Source organism: Chiloscyllium punctatum, chromosome 48 (assembly GCF_047496795.1).
Source record: "Chiloscyllium punctatum isolate Juve2018m chromosome 48, sChiPun1.3, whole genome shotgun sequence".
Classification (NCBI taxonomy): domain Eukaryota; kingdom Metazoa; phylum Chordata; class Chondrichthyes; order Orectolobiformes; family Hemiscylliidae; genus Chiloscyllium; species Chiloscyllium punctatum.
The window spans coordinates 57436945-57454755 of record NC_092786.1 but is presented as its reverse complement, the minus strand read 5'-3'; the positions used below and the strand labels follow the sequence as shown (position 1 = coordinate 57454755).

Genomic DNA, 17811 nt, shown 5'->3' with positions numbered 1-17811 from the left:
CAGGCATCATCTGAGGAGCAGGAGAGTTGACGTTGTGATAATTCCTGATGAAGAGCTTATGCTCAAAACTTCAACTCTCCTGCTCCTCAGATATTTGAGACAATCTGCCAGTCTTTGGGACTTATACACCTGCTATCACACTGGCACTGGAATTCAGAGACAACATTACTAATTTGTGTGATGGGCTTGAAGGCAGCATCCTGTTAATGGTGAACACCATGGAATTGCCACTGCTAATCAGGGTTCATTTGCCAATCAGACAATGGTGTTTTTTGCCTTGCATTTGTATTGTTGTGAAATATCCTGGTAAGTATAAAATAAAAAGCTTTGACAAAATGTGTCTTTTTTTCAGTAATACTGAAGGCTTTAGCCTTTTACTAAGTCTATAAAGGGGAATGTTTCCTTTGAATTCAGAAAGTTTGCAGTTACTGTCGATATGTCATTCAGACGATTAACCACTGCCTTTTATTCAGAGAAGAGATAGCATCATATGTCTTGGAAGTCCCTGGTTAATTTATTAAAACTATACAATAACAGTTCTAAGTAGAAATCAGATGCTACATCTTGTTAAACTCTCCCTAACACAAAGTGAAGTTCTTTATCTGAATTTATCAGCTGACCCAGCAACAGCTCAGCAAGGAAACTTGGAGCTGAGGAAACAGAATACTCCAGCAGTGAAACTTCAACATTTTGATTGACGAGCACCGGATTTTATGTTACACTAGATTTCCGCTTTATCACTTTCTACAATTAAAAAAACCTTTCTCTTTTACAGAATGTAAGACTGGTCTGCCTACCACCCAAAACATGCCAAACCTTTCATACATCACAACAAAATAAATCAGGATTGAACATTGTCAGAAGTCACACAACACCAGGTTATAATCCAACAGGTTTATTTAAAATCCCAAATTTTTGGAGGTAGAGAGATAATCACAAATAATTACCTTAATTAGTTTGTACATTTTTGATTACTTGTTACCGAGGTTAGGCTCTCATCATGTGACTCTGATACCTATTCATGTTATTCCAGCCTTTTGGCTTGTCTCTGGTACCATCTTATTTTAGATTATTTGTAATTATCTCTCTACATAAATCAATCAATCAGTTCATAAGTCATCCCTTCACTTGTTATTCAGCTGCTGACACTCTACGCACACTATTAGTCTTATCAGTTGACATTCTTAATTACTTGGAATTATCTTGCCATTGTGCGCTTCCCTCCACTTCACCTGACTAAGACGCAGTGTTCTGAAAGCTTGCAATTTCAAATAAACCTGTTGGACAATAACTTGGTGCCGTTTTACTTCTGACTTTGTCCACCCCAGTCCACGACCAGCACCTCCACATTAGGATTGAACATGACCACTGGGCCCTTAAGAACCTGTTCAAACATTCAGTAAGATCATGGCGGATTGTGTACTTCCACCATCTCCCATTCTTTAATTCCCTTAGTAAGTACTTGTCCATGGAGCCATTTTTTATATTCACCCACTGATCTCTGAGGTAGAGAATACTAGACTTTCAGCCCTCAGAGCGAAGGAACTTTCTCCTCATCTCAGTCCTAAATGACCCTGTGTTCTGGATTTTCCGATCAGGGAAACACTTTCTCAGCACCACCCCGGTCAGGTCTGCACTGGAATTGTCCGATTCATCTCACTTTGCAGTTTATTGAGTCTCTTCTGTTAAAAATGTCAATGCTTTTAAAATGACAATGATAAGGTTTTCAAATAATTTGTTACCTTAACATTTGAATTACAAAATAAGTAGATCACATTGAAAATAGCCTGTGTCATTAAGTGCCTCACTGCAGCAATTGGGCTCATGGAAGATGGATGAATGTTATTACTTCCTGAAGAAGGGCTTATGCCCGAAACGTCGATTCTCCTGTTCCTTGGATGCTGCCTGACCTGCTGCGCTTTTCCAGCAACACATTTTCAGCTCTGAATGTTATTAATACATAGCAAAAATAAATCAGTTTCTTAAAGAGACAAACAGAATATTTCTGTTGTGACAAATTACCTAGAGTAAATATATTGTTCAGGAATCTTGTGCCATCATGTTGGCCCAGTGAACCTGACACTGTAGCAATCTGTAGAGCTACAACAATTAATGTGTTAATGTTAGTTGAGAGAAATTAATGATTTTGCATTTGAATAGATGAGTTACTCACACATTCTCTTCCTTGTTGACTGGGCTGGGTGGCAGTGGAAGGAGGGAGAATCTAAATATAACCCTTTGATATTCAATGGCATTTCAGCCTGAATCTCCTACTATCAATATCCTGGGGGTTACCATTGACCAGAAACTGATATGGTTTATACATTGAAATGCTGTGGCACCAGGGACCCAGGTTCGATTCTCTGTGTGGAGTTTGTACATTCTCCCTGTGTCTGCGTGGGTTTCCTCCGGGTGCTCTGGTTTCTTCCACAGTCCAGGAATGTGCAGGCTAGGTGGGCTAGCCATGAGGAATGCTGGGTGGGATGCTCTTTGGAGGCTCTATGTGGACGTAATGGACCGAATCGTCTGCTTCCACACTGTATGGATTCTAAGAGCAGGTTGAGGCTACAAACCTTGCCACAAATAACTCACCTCCTGACTCCTCAAAGTGTCTCACCATCAAGAAGGCACAAGTCAGGAGTGGAATGGAATACTTCCCACTTGCCTGGATGGGTGCAGCTCCAACAACACTCAAGAAGCTTAATACCACCCAGAACAAAGCAGCCCGCTTGATTGGCATCACATCCACAAGCATCCACTTCTTCGACCACCAACACTCTGCAGTTGCAGTATGTACCATCTACAGATGCACTCAGTATGACTCCATATGCAACACCTTCAAAGCTACAGCCTCCACTATCTAGAGGGACAAGGGCAACAGATACATGTGAACACCACCCCCTCCAAGCCATTCACCATCTTGACCTGGAAATATCACTGCTCCTTCACTGTCGCTGGGTCATTATCCTGGGTCTACCTACAACACATGGACTGCAGCGGTTCAAGAAGGCGGTTCAATATCACCATCTTCAGGACAATTAGGGACAGGCAATAAAGGCTGGCTCAGCCAATGATGCCCATGTTCTGTGAGTGAATTTAAACAAGTGAAGAATCTCAATGGAGCAGGCACTCGTTCATCAAGTACAAAATGAAATTGGCAGTTAGTTCCCGTGGATTTGAAGGTATGAGACAGAACAATCTATTGATATACTGAAAATATTAATTCACATTCCACTGAAAAATTAAACAAAGTTTGAATGTTTCTTGCTATTATTCATGTGGCGAGGAAGCAATAACCAGCAAACCATAAATTTCTACAAACTATTATTTAGAGTCATAGAGATGTACTGCACAGAAACAGACCCTTTGGTCCAACCTGTCCATGCTGACCAGATAGTCAATATTAATCTAGGCCCATTTGCCAGCACTTGGCCCATATCCCTCCTAATCCTTCCTATTCATATACCCATCCAGATGCCTTTTAAATGTTGTAATTGTACCAGCCTCCACCACTTCCTCTGGCAGCTCATTCCATACTACCCTCTGCATGAAAAAGCTGTCCTTCAGGTTCCTTTTAAATCTTTCCCCTCTCATCTTAAACCTATGCCCTCTAGTTTTGGAGTTCCCTACCCTGGGAAAAAGTCCTTGGGTTATTCACCGTATTCATGCCCCTCCTGATTTTATAAACTTCTAGAAGATCACCTCTCAGTCTCCCATGCTCTCGGGAAATTAGCCCCCGCCTATTCAACCTCTCCTTATAGCTCAAACTCTCCAATCCCAGCAACATCCTTGTAAATCTTTTCTACAAATTTGTGCTGCTCCATCACTCACTTTACAAAAATGATCTTTTTCACTTAACCTCCACCTGAGTGCTATAGTTTTACTGGGTTTCCATGTTAAGCAATCATTGATCATGTTCAGAAAGTGAACAGTTATAAATGTGGAGTCTCAGTCTTTCAGGTTTTAGATTGTTAAAAACCTTTTCCTTTGTATCTATTTTTAACTCTCCATCTCTTAATCCAGAGGATATGTGATAACTGTCCGCTCATTCCGTACTGAACTCATTCAGCGTACTAAACTATAGTGGAAGTACATTTTGGGCTCACAGATCTCCAGCTTAGATGCTTGATGAAGTTAAATCCACTATTACTGGGTCTTTGAGAGGATTTATACTGAAAAAGGCAAGTGCCTGGGACAGAGGTTCAGCTACACGCTTTATTAAAATATAACTGTTACCTTCAGGCAGTTAAGCAGACCTTGCTCTGTGCAATGCCAAGAAACATAAATAACTTTTTTTTTGCAGGATTAAATCATGTTGTATCATCTTCTCTTCCAGTACAAACTATTGACCACCCAAATCTTTTACATCTGTGCTTAATTTTACCATTTTACTTTTGATGCCTAGAGCAGATGTCTTTAACCCTTATGTATCCATTGCCTGGCCCAATCAGCAGTGCTTTCAACAGAGCATGGTAGGGATTCACTCCAGAAGTGGATTCCCTGGGAAAACTGCAGGGTCAGGGGGGTCAGTCTTTGGATGAGACATTAAACTGAGCATTCTTCCACCTATCTGTGTGATTCCAAAGTACGTTAAGGATCTTGTGCACTTTTGAGGAAAAGCCAAGACTGCCCAACACATTGGCAAGACTCCTCCTTTAATCAAAGGTAATAACAACAGATTACTGTAATTAGTCATTACTGTTCCCATTCAAGAACAGGTATTACTCTTCAAGGTAATTCATTGTTACTTCAAGCTGGTTCTGAGGGAAGTGGTTTTGCACTCAATATATTCTGAGAGTTATAATGGGTTACAAGCAATGTATCTACATGATCGTACACAAAATATATCAACCCGAGGGTCAAGATTTAATGCACTAAACTGGGAAAGTTAATAGACAAACTGGGAATTAATTCAATAGCAGTCTAGCAAAAAGAAATTGTGAGAGAATGGAAAAGAGCGATAATGTTTTGATGGTTTGAGATGGCATCTTAATCAAAACAATGATACTGAGTACCACAGTTCCATTTCACTGTAAGAAGGGGGATGTTTCAGGGAAATTGTTATTACACGGAATGATGGTGAAAGCATCATTGAAAGTCCTTGTTGGAAATTACATGCAGCTCAGAGATGATCTGACTGAATAATCAAGTAGTAAATGGAAAGAATATTAGGTGAAGACAATCAAAAAGTTTGTCCATATTGCTGTACCTCATTCCATGGTAATGACTCTTAAACAGCAGAGTCAAGGCGCTTGTAAATATAATAGCCTTTCAATGCATCCTCCAGCACCATCTGCACAGATTTTGTTTATGGTCGTTTACTAGAATTACCTTGACTGGGAAAGAAAAAGTCACATATTTGGTTTCCCTCTGTTCCCTTAGAAACCAGACCAGTGTCAATGGCAATTGCTGTTGCCATAGTACAAAAACACAGCTGCTAACTTTGCCACACGAGACTCTGTCAAGGGTTATAAATGAAACCATAAGGTCAAATAAACAGATAAGTGAGTAAATGGCTTAGATTTTTTTGAGCAGAAGAAATGAAGGAGTCCCCCAAGATCTAGTGATTCTTTGTTGATGAGGCAACAGCACTGTTAAATGCAAAAGTAATCACCCATGAAGTGTTATGGTTGGACAGGAGTGATGTTTAGATCAGTCATTTTATAAACTTCAGATAAAAAAACACCCACCAATCTTAATCCCACAGCCCATTTAAACGAAGGCTCAGTCACTCAGTCTAAACAAAAACACCGAAGAAATGCACTTAGAAGAAGGAGTTTTCATAGAATTGCAGACTCTTACGGAACACAGAAAGTCATTTCAGCACACATTCAGCTTTGGATGGCTCTTTGATAAGAGTTTTCCAATGAGCCCCATTCCCCTGATCTTTCTTCACGGTACTCCGATTCTTTACACATCAAATATTGATCCAGTTTTCTTTTGAAAGTTATCACTGAATCAACACCCACTCATATGGCCCTTCCACCAGCTCACAGTGTCAAATAATCTCATTTCACTTCTGTGCCATTTCCCTGAAATCTGCTCAGCTGATCCTACTCTGATTGAAAACTAAACTGAGAAACAAGAAAAGGGGAGATAGCCTTCATTCCCATAGCACCATTCACATCCTCAGCAGATCCCAAAGGCTTCACAGTCAATGAATTCTTTTGAAGCACAGTTACTGTAGGTTGCACATTGCAAATTTCCAAAGGAAACACAGACAGCCCATTCGAACACAGCACGTTCCCACAAATATCAGTGTAATAACACCCAGATAATCTGATTTTGTTTATGCTGGTTAAAAGATAAATATCTTCCAATAAAGCCATAAAATTATTCACGTCAATCTGAGGGAGCAGTGTGGCCTAAGGTTTAATCACCTTCTCCATTACCTTTTGTCTTAAGAAACAAGTGTACTCCTGACTGAACCAGAACAAGGAGACAGCTCGCACCTTCACATTCAGAAAGGTATGTAGAGTGTTGCATGCCCCTTCAGGCTGTGTACAGAACCTACAATGCTCTTACAACAACATCTAATTAATCCTTAAATTATTCCAGAGCTGTACCCATGCATGTGCTGATTATTCTTTGTGTAAAATACCTCTTGACATTAGCCTTTAGGTAGTCTTGCATTTGTGCTCGAGTTGTGTTCTGGTTATTGAAGCAATGCTCCATATTCATCACTCCGTTACGTTTTCTATCTCAGTTGTCTCTTTTTGAGTTTACGGAATCTGAGCTCTACTCCAATTTTCTCTCACATCTCAGCCCTCTGCTGTTAAGGGAACGATCCACATCAGCGTCCATTCTTGTGCCATTGACTGTTAACTGAACTCAATATGGAACACTGTCCGAGAGTGCATTAACTGATCTGCATGAGCTAATATATCCAGGAGAAATGGAAATAGCTTACGTTGGATTGTTACAGTGTCGCTCAGCACTTTGTATTCCTGCACTGCAGGTGCGACTACAGGAAGACCACGAACCCCAGGTTCCCCAGTTTCCATTTGTCCTCTCAGGGCGCTGGTCTGTGGATATGCAGTCTCCATCAAAGCACCACTGTCGGGGAACGGTGAGAATATTGTCATTCATACATTTCCGATTCAGTGAAATAAGAAGCAGGAATTGTTAGAACATGAAATGTTTTGCTGTCCTCATTGCTGGCATGACAGACTCACAATTCAGATGCAATAACAAAATTGCATTTATTTAGCACTTTTACTCAAACCAAAAAAAAACTAATGTGTTTCACTAGAGTATTATCAAAGTGAGCGTGACGCCAAGGCATATTAAGGAGATACTAGTGATATACTCCAAAGGTTAACAGTCTTTAAAAAGAATTGAAGTCCTCACATTTATGCAAGAGCTTCATTTGCAGTAAATCACACTTCAAAGAACTCTCACTCACTGATTACTAGCTTCCCACCTTTATATAACCAATTCAAACCCAATCAACACTCAATTAATAGATCCATTAATTTCTCTGGGTCTCAGGAATTGGATGATTACAATAGGACAGATGACCAAAAGCTTATTGGTTGGTAGAACAAGTTTGAGGGACTGAAAGACCTACTCTTGCTCTTATTAATGTTGTTATAGTCTTAACTTCCCTCACTAATTCTGCATGGAAACAGATAGACAGGTCTGAATGAGTACACACTGTGTGCCATGTATGGCCCATCACCTCAAGAGCAGCTCATTAATTTCTCATCCTCTTGATTGGACTAAATGGTGCGAACTAATGAGAAATTTAATGGTGACTTAGTTGCAGACATTACCTTGTTCTCTCCACATTTTGTACCATCTACAGCAGCATCCAGCTTGGAGTGACAGGTGTTTCCCACGGTACACCATAGGGTATTACAGACACTCTGTCAGGGAGAGATGGGAATGGTTAGACTCAAAGCAATAACTCACAATTCACTCCAGGAGGGTCCACATTAGGATGCTTGCTTTATGTGTTCAGATAGTAGGGCAGTGAGTCTCGCGTGCATGTTCACCAGCAACCACCCCGTTCCAACATCAAACTCCCAGAATCTTTGGACTAGATTTGAGTTCCTCAAATGGGACCAATATGAAACAGAAAGCACGTTGACTCTGTGATGCAGCACTAAGGGAATGCTGCATTGTCAGAGGCACCATAGATCAGATAAGACTATAGGCCTGTGTGTTCCCTCAAAGAGATGCCAAGGCCCAATTGCAACGAGCAAGAGAAAATCTCCCTGAGGCTCTCCGGGCCAACATCCGTCCCTCACGTGACATCATAAAATAAACAGATGCACCTCCCTATATTCCAACAGCGACTTCACATCAAGAGTACCTCATTGGTGGGAAAGTGTTGTGGACCTATATAAATGTACAAAACCAAAGCAGGGGAAGGCTGTGTCACTGAAAACCTTTCCTTTATGTTCTATGGGGTTCAGAGACACACAGAGCTCAGTGCCTCTTTGACTTGGACTAACCACTTGTATCCAGAGACAAGTTCAGATTGTGATTTGTGAAAGTACAAGGTCTATCGTACATCCATGTTGTCACAGAAGACTGATCGGGCTCCGTACTGCAGCCGGCACTGATGATTGACGTCGTACAAAACTCCCGGTGCCGCTGAGGGCAAATCAATCACCTCCTTACTCGGCACATCATCCAGGCACAGACCCCATCCACGGCTACAAACCACAATCAGAAAAAAAACATGCATCAATACACTGTCACCAAACAGTGATACCACATTAATATCACAGTATTAGTAATCCCGAGGGCCAGGGCATGGTCCTGAGGACTCAGGTTCAAATCCCTTGGGTTCGACTTGCCTGATGGAATTTAAATCTAATCAATAAGCTTGGAATTGGAAACGACTCTTGTTGGTCACTTTGAAACTATCAATGACTGACACAAAAACCCATTTGGATCACTGTTATTCTTTAGAGCTGAGCATCTGACCTCCTGTCCTGACCTGGCCTAGAGGTCAGTCAAGTTGTTGACTCCCCAGCTGCGCTCTGAAGTGGTCTGACAAGCCATACAGTTCAAGGACAATTAGGGATAGGTCCCAATGTTGACCTGGTCAGCAAAACCTACATCCCATGAAAGAATAGACAAAACCAAAAAAAGGATAGGGGGACACTTTACTGATAATTTAAAAATAAGCCGAGATAAACCTTCCATTCTTGTCTTACCAAATGTGTCCAACTTTCATCTCACCTTCACTGAGGTCACCAATGTAGCCAATCATGGGGGCTATTCCTTGTGTAGAAGATTAGTTTGGGATGATCGGCAGGCTATCCAACGTTGATAGGCCTCACAACTGAGCCTAATCTCTGCAAGTGCCCAAACAGCCTCCAGCGAGGGGTCAGGGATAGAAACCTGAAATGGTTCCATGAACAAGGAGGCCAATAATTGTAACTTCGCAATCTAGTTCCCCAATCCTCCAGCATCCCCTCAACAGGGATCAGCCAAATTGTTACAGATTAGCAATCTGAGCTGAGGCTGTCCTAGAGTGATAAGCACCTGAAAGGACATTCATTACCAGAGCCTAACAAACAATTGCCTCTGTGGTTCCCTGCCCCATGAGTGATTGCATAATGTTTTTTGAGGTCATGGAGACATAGCTTCAACTAATCTCAGGAGTTTGTAGCAAATCATCAAGAAAGCTCCTTAAATGCGTCATTTCTCAAATAGCAAAACAATGAGAGGGTCCCTCACCAATTCTCAACACTGTATAAGACCCGAAGCAAGAGACACTTACTCAAGAAAGCGGGTGATGTATTCCCTGCTGCAGCGAGACCAGGTTAAAGGGCTGGTATCATACAGGAGTTGGGGAGACATGATGAAAGGCCTTTTCCCAATAGGCTCACAGTCATTGCCAGTCCCATCATGTTGTATCCCAAAGCTGAAGCATAAGAACACACGTCACACAGAATAGGAAAGGATGGTCATTCGTTGCTGAAAATAGCACCAGAGCTAGAAACCGTACAGACTGAGGACACACCGTGCTTTAAACTACCTGGACCTCTTTCTGAAACTTAATCTTTTGTGGATCAGAGGATTTGGGTGTTTGTTGCTAATCCCTAATTGCCCTCGAGAAGATGGTGGAGAGCTGCCCTCTGGGACTGTTGCAGTCCACGTTCTGTTGGTAGAGCCACAGTGCTATTACGGAGGGATCATCGAGCAGCAGATTAGACAACAATGTTCAACAGGACTTTTAGTTCCAGCTGCAGTAAGTAAATGGATGAAAGACTTGGAAAAATGCTTAGATGGGTGAGTGTTTCTTCTTCTATTTTGCATATTATATTCATGATATGGAGGTGTCGGTGTTGGACTGGGGTGAACAAAGTCAAAAATCACATGACACCGGGTTATAGTCCAACAGGTTTATTTGAAACTGCAAGCTGTCGGAGCTCCCAATCCTTCCTCAGGCACTAGCTGCTGGACTCTAACCTGGTGTCGCATATTTTATTGCCAGATCCAGGGGGCACAGTGTCAAAATTAGGGGCAAACCATTTAGGACAGAGAGGAATTTTGTCACCCCGAGGATGATGAATCTTTGGAATTCTCTGCCCTGAGGGCTGTGGAGACTCTGTGGAGACATAAACACTCAAGCAGCTCAACACCCATCCAGGACAAAGCAGCCCCCACTTGATTGGCACCACATCCACAAATACCCACTCTATCCACCACCAACGCTCAGTAGCAGCAGTGTGTACTGTTTACAAGATGCACTGCAGCAACTCAAGAAGAAAACTACAACAACACTTTCCAAAGCTGCAATCTCTACATCTAGAATGACTCAGGCAGCAGATATGTGGGAACATCATGCCTGGTACGTTTCCCTCCAAGGCAATCCTGATTTGAAATGATATCATGTTCCATCAGTGTCACTCATTCAAAATCCTGAAACTCCCTCCTGAAAATCATTGAGGATGTCCCTACACCCCTTATTCAATAGCTTCCTCCTCCCATACCCCGTATGCACCTAACTTTGAAACAATTAGCAGTTGATATTCTTGACTTTAATCCCAGAGGCTGCCCCCCACATCAGATACTTGCTGCACTTTTGGAGGTGCCTTCTTTTGGACAGAAACATTAGGCTGAGATCAATCCCATGTTTGCCCCTGAACAGTTAGCACAAAAACAGGTTGTACATCTCGTTGATGTTTGTGGGATCTTGCTGTGCACCACTCAAATGCCCCATTTCTTGCCTTACACCAGTGACTCTTCCTCAAAACAATTGAATTGATGATAAAACATCTTGGGAGGTCTTGGGGATGTGAAGGTTATGGAAGTATACAAAAAAGACTTGTCCCATATTCTTTAACCAGTTGGGCAGCTGTTTAAGCCAGGCAGTAGGATGTCCCCACACCCCAAAGCCCAATTAGAGTTGGGCTTTGTGAGTTAAGTCCATATCCCAAGAATGAATAAAATCAATTCAGTTTGTATTTCAAAACCAGTCATTGTCTTTCCAACAGAGAACTGTACAGTTCGATGAAATATGCAAAAATGGTTATAACATGATCTTTTATCAAGAGACACAGGACAATAAGTTGCATGAACTTATTTTTTTGAAGATAATATAAGTGCAGACTGCAGACACTGGAACACTGAGCTGGATGTGGCGAGGGAGAGAGTTTTACATTTAATGTATAAAGATAAATTCCTGATCACACTTCAACACTGCAGCATTAATGTTCCTCCCTCAATGCAATCGAATGAGGAAACATCACAGATCATTAAAGGTAAAAGTGTAATTTTAAACATTTAAAACATCTCAACTGTGTCTTTATATTAATAATTTTTAAGAAAAGGAAATAATTACTATCTCATGCTAGGTGCAGCATGATAATAAAATCCAGGAATTCAGATTGTTATGGTAGCTAATATGAATATTTCAAAGCAATTCAGGTTGCAACATAATGGAACAGGTTTTAACAGTTTATATGTTAAATAATGGCTCAAATGTAATGGTCATTCTAAGGCAGAGGCTAGAATCTAGATAAGGGATTTCAATGGTCGGGGGTTACTTATTTAAATAGTGCCTTTCACATCCACAGGATTCCCCAAAGCAATTAATGGACTTTACAAGTGTTCTCTTAGAGGTAAATAAAGGATCCCATCAGCACTATTCTGAAGAAGTGAAGGCAAGGTCTTCCCATGGCTCCCTGACCTACATTAACCCCTGGTTAGCAGCACAATGATAATGCAATCTTAGCCTCTAGAGTTCCCTCTTTAATCCTTATGGCCTCTGGTTCACCCCTGAAGAGAACCTACCTTGCCAGTCCTAAAACTCTCTCACGCGGCTTGGTGTCAGATTTTGTTTTACATCAATGTGAACGGCCTTTTGGACATTTTGATGTGTTAAAGGCACTGCAAATGGGTTATTTGTAATTTGAATCATAGAGTCAAAGGGATGTACAGCACAGAAACAGACCCTTCAGTCCAACTTGTCCATGCCAACCAGATATCCCAACCTAATGTAGTCCCAGCTGCCAGCATGTGGCCCATATCCCTCTAAACCCTTCCAATTCATATACCCTCCAGATGCTTTTTAAATTGTAACGTGGCCAACTCTTGACATAATGTTAAAGGCAGAGGCTGGGAGAAGGATTTGCCAGACCTGACAACATGTTTAAGTTGGTTTTGACAGTACTAAGTTCAAGAGTCGTTTAATGAAATTGACAAGAAAACAAAATATTATTACATTAATGTATGTGGGAGCTTACTTTGTGCAAATTGGCTGCTGCATTTCCTGGATTTACAACAGTGCCTGTCCTTCAAAACTACCTCATTGGTTGTGAAATGATCTAGGATGCCCTGGGGTTGTACATGTTCTTATGTAAATGCAAGTCTTCCTTTTTAATCAAAAAAATGAGAGGAACTGGACGGATTCTGACCAAAGGATTTCATTGTTCACAGGCCGTAAATACTGGACACTCGAAAGTGATTACAGGATAGAGTTTAATTTAGTAATTGTGATACATTAATCACATGATACCGAGCTTCTGAGAATGGAATATCATGCCAGAGGGTTTTGATTACACTGCAAACTGTCAGCTAAGACAGGGTGCTTTTTCTCAATTTAATCTAAACTTTTGTTGGAATTATTCCAAACTGCCAATTTTGTTTTAATATTTAAGATATCTGTAGATTTATTTTCAATTTTAAGTTGGAATTTTATCATGAGGTTTGGCTCCATTTTCTCAAAGTTATTACAGGGCCCAGTTCCCATGGGAATTTAAACTGAAGCTAGGATACATGTGTTTTGGTGCTGAGTTGTAGCAGAAGCAATTCACATTTCTTTGCTGCCCTAGAGCGTAAGAAATAGGAGCAGGCATAAGCCATTCGGCCCCTCAAGCCCTGCATTCAATAAGACCATGGATGACCTGCTCCAGGCCTTAACTCCTCCTTTGTACAACTTCATCACTGCCTGGCTTAAACAGCTGCCCAACTGGTTAAAAATGTGGGGAAAGACTTGTACATTTCCAGAACCTTCACATCCCCAAGAGCTCCCAAAGTGTTTTATCATCAATTCAATTGTTTTGAGGAACAGTCACTAGTGTAAGGCAAGAAATGGGGCACTTGAGTGGTGCACAGCAAGATCCCACAAACATCAATGAGATGTACAACCTGTTTTTGTGCTGTCTGTTCAGGGGCAAAAATGGGATTGATCTCAGCGTAATGTTTCTGTCCAAAGAAAGGCACCTCCAAAAGTGCAGCGCACTCTTTGTACTTCATCGGCTGGGATTTTGTGCTCATGTATCTGATGTGGGGCTTAAACAGCCTATGGGATTAAAGTCAAGAGTATCAACTGCTAATTGTTTCAAAGTTAGGTGCATACAGGGTATGGGGAGAGGGAGTTATTGAATAATCATTTGTGCGCATATTTAGGTTTCTTGTAGTGGTAGTGTCCCCATCTCTGACCGAGGAGATCTGGGTTTAAGTCCCTCCTATTCTAGAGGTGTGTAATAACATCCCTGAACAGGCTGACATAGAAAAATAACAATGCAGATATTGAGGCACTTGCTGGGAACCATATAGTGCAGTAGTAGTATCGCTATCTCTAGGCCAGAAGGAATGGGTTCAGGACCTACTGCTCCGAGATGTGCCATAACATGTTGAATAAAAATAAATCATTTTTAGACACACTTAAGGACACTAATGGGAAGGCGTGTAAAATTAAGGAGCTATTTGTAATGTTGACTTTGTGAATACATTTGAGGAAAGATTGATTTTTGGCCCCCCCACCAGTCTGTCCAAGGTTTAACATGAACCACTGAGCCATGAGCTCACCATGCACATGCTCACCTCCTGACCATATGCTGCTATGGATAGCAAGATGGACTTCAGTAAGGCATTCGACAAGGTTCCCCATGGGAGACTGGTTAGCAAGGTTAGGTCTCACGGAATACAGGGAGAACTAGCCATTTGGATATAGAACTGGCTAAAAGGTAGAAGACAGAGGGTGGTGGTGGAGGTTGTTTTTCAGACTGGAGGCCTGTGACCAGTCATGTGCCACAAGGATCGGTGCTGGGCCCTCTACTTTTCATCATTTATATAAATGATTTGGATGCGAGCATAAGAGGTACAGTTAGTAAGTTTACAGATGACACCAAAATTGGAGGTGTAGTGGACAGCGAAGAAGGTTATCTCAGATTACAACAGGATCTGGACAAGATGGGCTAATTGGCCGAGAAGTGGCAGATAGAGTTTAAGTCAGATAAATGCGAGGTGCTGCATTTTGGGAAAGCAAATCTTAGCAGGACTTATACACTTAATGGTAAGGTCCTAGGGAGTGTTGCTGAGTGGGAGTGCAGGTTCATAACTCCTTGAAAATGGAGTCACAGGTAGACAGGATAGTGAAGAAGGCGTTTGGTATGCTTTCCTTTATTGGTCAGAGTATTAAGTACAGGAGTTGGGAGGTCATGTTGCAGCTGTACAGGCTATTGGTTAGGCCACTGTTGGAATATTGCATGCAATTCTGGTCTCCTTCCTATCGGAAAGATGTTGTGAAACTTGAAAGTGTTCAGAAAAGATTTACAAGGATGTTGCCAGGGTTGGAGAGTTTGAGCTATAGGGAGAGGCTGAATAGGCTGGGGCTGTTTTACCTGGAGTGTCCAAGGCTAAGGGGTGATCTTATAGAGGTTTACAAAATTATGAGGGGCATGGATAGGGTAAATAGACAAGGTATTTTCCCTGGGGTCGGGGAGTCCAGAACTAGACAGCATAGGTTTAGGGTGAGAGGGGAAAGATATAAAAGAGACCTAAAGGGCAATTTTTTCACACAGAGAGTGGTACGTGTATGGAATGAGCTGCCAGAGGAAGTGGTGGAGGCTGGTACAATTGCAACATTTAAAAGGCATTTGGTTGGGTATATGAATCGGAAGGGTTTGGAGGGATATGAGCCAGGTGCTAGCAGGTGGGACTAGATTGGGTTGGGTTATCTGGTCAGGTTGGACCAAAGAGTCTGTTTCCGTGCTGTACATCTCTATGACTCTATGTGAGCTATGAGAGAGTGGTACCAGACTTACTTATGCCCGAGCTCATGTGCAATGGTGAACGCAAGCGGGAGTCCCGAATCCTCGCTAATACTGCAGCTCCTGTGGGGCTGACACATCCCGGAAACATGCGACAATCCCAGAGTCTCACACGGACGGTTCATTCCAGCACAGATATCCTTCCTTGTCAACACAAAAGAAACAACATTGAAACCATGCTTCATGTAGGGGTGAGCACTACAGAAGCTCAGACTGAAGTGACTTGAACAACAGATTCAATCAGAAAAGGATTCCCTTATTTTGCACCAACTCATCGACTCTCATCTCCAATCCTGCTCTTCTGTTAACAATGAAGCAGCAGGTCTCGAGTACCCACCAGCGAGGCTTCCTTGTAATGTGACCCATAAACCATGAGCCTAAAGAGCCAAGATTCCCTATCATCACTCACAAACCATGTCTCACTGTAAAAGTATCTCAGTGTACACTGGACACTCATCCTGCTCAATCTCTGTCATGTATTTCAGTACACATTATAACCAAAAACAACTTCTAACATTTAAAAATTTAAAACAATAATTCCGTAATGCAAATAAATTCCACCACTAATCTCTACAACCTTCACTATGTGAGCACTATGTTGCAATCGTTGGGAAAGTGGCACACTCACAGTGTCGTAGAGTTGTTGGATGTAGACGGCGGGATTTGTTTTAAACTAACTTCAGCTGCTTCCTCTACTTATTCCTATTTCAGACATCGCCCCTATAAAGTGCTTCAAGGTATATTTCTACATATGGGATGCTTTATGGAATTTAGCTATAATGTCCCAGCAGATTATTGGAACACAAATAAAAAAGTGATAAAACCTCTCAAAAATAACTGTGAGCTTTCTATACATTTTCATCATCTGCTTCAGGCATTAATTAATTCCTTGGTCAATAATTCCAGTGGATAAACCCTTTCCTATTAACTCCCACTGGACAAAATTCCCATGGTTTTGACTTTCACTCATCACTCCCAGTTTGATAGAATTCCTGTTTTCCTAAAGCCCAGTATATATTAGTGATACTGCTTCTGCACTGGGTTCTGAATCAAAGCATTAGTATTTTTAATGCTGAATAGTTGAAATATGATGCAGATTCTGTCAACAGTATTTTGAGAGAGCACGATGATTTAAACACCCAACCAAATTTTGTGTATTTATCCTTAGCCTCAAGATTTCTCATTGGGATTGGATTGTTGAATAAATGATTAAAACGGATTGTGCGTTGAACGATTGTTACCTGCCCATAGCTTTAATAATCTGTTTTTGGAATTCTTGGCAAAGAATTTGTTGAAAGAGCAATACTGATGTTGCTGCTGAAGAATGCTTGCTACAGCCACAATATCAACAAAACTCACGGAGCCCAGCACTGAAAGGTGAGAGACTTTTTAATCAATCTGTTCAGATGCATTCTGGAGCAAGTGAGTATTAGAACCTGGATCTCCTGGTCCAGAGGCAGGGACATAATCACTGCACCACAGGAGATAAGGGTTATCAACAAATAAGCCCATTGCTCTACCAGTGTTTTTTTTTAATTCATCCATTGGATATGAGTGTCATTGGTTAGGTCAGCATTTAGTGCCCATTACCAAGAGTGAACTGTATTGCTGTGGTAAAAACAATGACTGCAGATGCTGGAAACCAGATTCTGGATTAGTGGTGCTGGAAGAGCACAGCAGTTCAGGCAGCATCCAAGGAGCAGCGAAATCGACGTTTCAGGCAAAAGCCCTTCATCAGGAATACAGGCAGAGAGCCTCAAGCGTGGAGAGATAGGCTAGAGGAGGGTGGGGGTGGGGAGAAAGTAGCATAGAGTACAATAGGTGAGTGGGGGAGGGGATGAAGGTGATGGGTCAGGGAGGAGAGGGTGGAGTGGATAGGTGGAAAAGAAGATAGGCAGGTAGGACAAGTCCGGACAAGTCATGGGGACAGTGCTGAGCTGGAAGTTTGGAACTAGGGTGAGGTGGGGGAAGGGGAAATGAGGAAACTGTTGAAGTCCACATTGATGCCCTGGGGTTGAAGTGTTCCGAGGTGGAAGATGAGGCGTTCTTCCTCCAGGCGTCTGGTGGTGAGGGAGCGGCGGTGAAGGACGCCCAGGACCTCCATGACCTCGGCAGAGTGGGAGGGGGAGTTGAAATGTTGGGCCACGGGGCGGTGTGGTTGATTGGTGCGGGTGTCCCGGAGATGCTCCCTAAAGCGCTCTGCTAGGAGGCGCCCAGTCTCCCAAATGTAGAGGAGACCACATTGGGAGCAACAGATACAATAAATGATATTAGTGGATGTGCAAGTAAA

At 42.0% G+C, this 17811-nt stretch overlaps 1 protein-coding gene across 1 annotated transcript in view; it reads right to left on the bottom strand.

Moving 5' to 3' along the window:
* adamts7 (a disintegrin-like and metallopeptidase (reprolysin type) with thrombospondin type 1 motif, 7) overlaps positions 1–17811 on the bottom strand; it is a 197422-nt gene that overhangs the window by 127517 nt on the left and 52094 nt on the right. Inside the window, exons 7-11 of the mRNA XM_072565316.1 lie at positions 15516–15665; positions 9740–9883; positions 8519–8663; positions 7776–7868; positions 6911–7056 (exon numbers count right to left, since the gene is read on the bottom strand). Of these exons, the coding sequence (XP_072421417.1) occupies positions 6911–7056; positions 7776–7868; positions 8519–8663; positions 9740–9883; positions 15516–15665 (678 nt within the window). The remainder of the gene's footprint in view (positions 1–6910; positions 7057–7775; positions 7869–8518; positions 8664–9739; positions 9884–15515; positions 15666–17811) is intronic.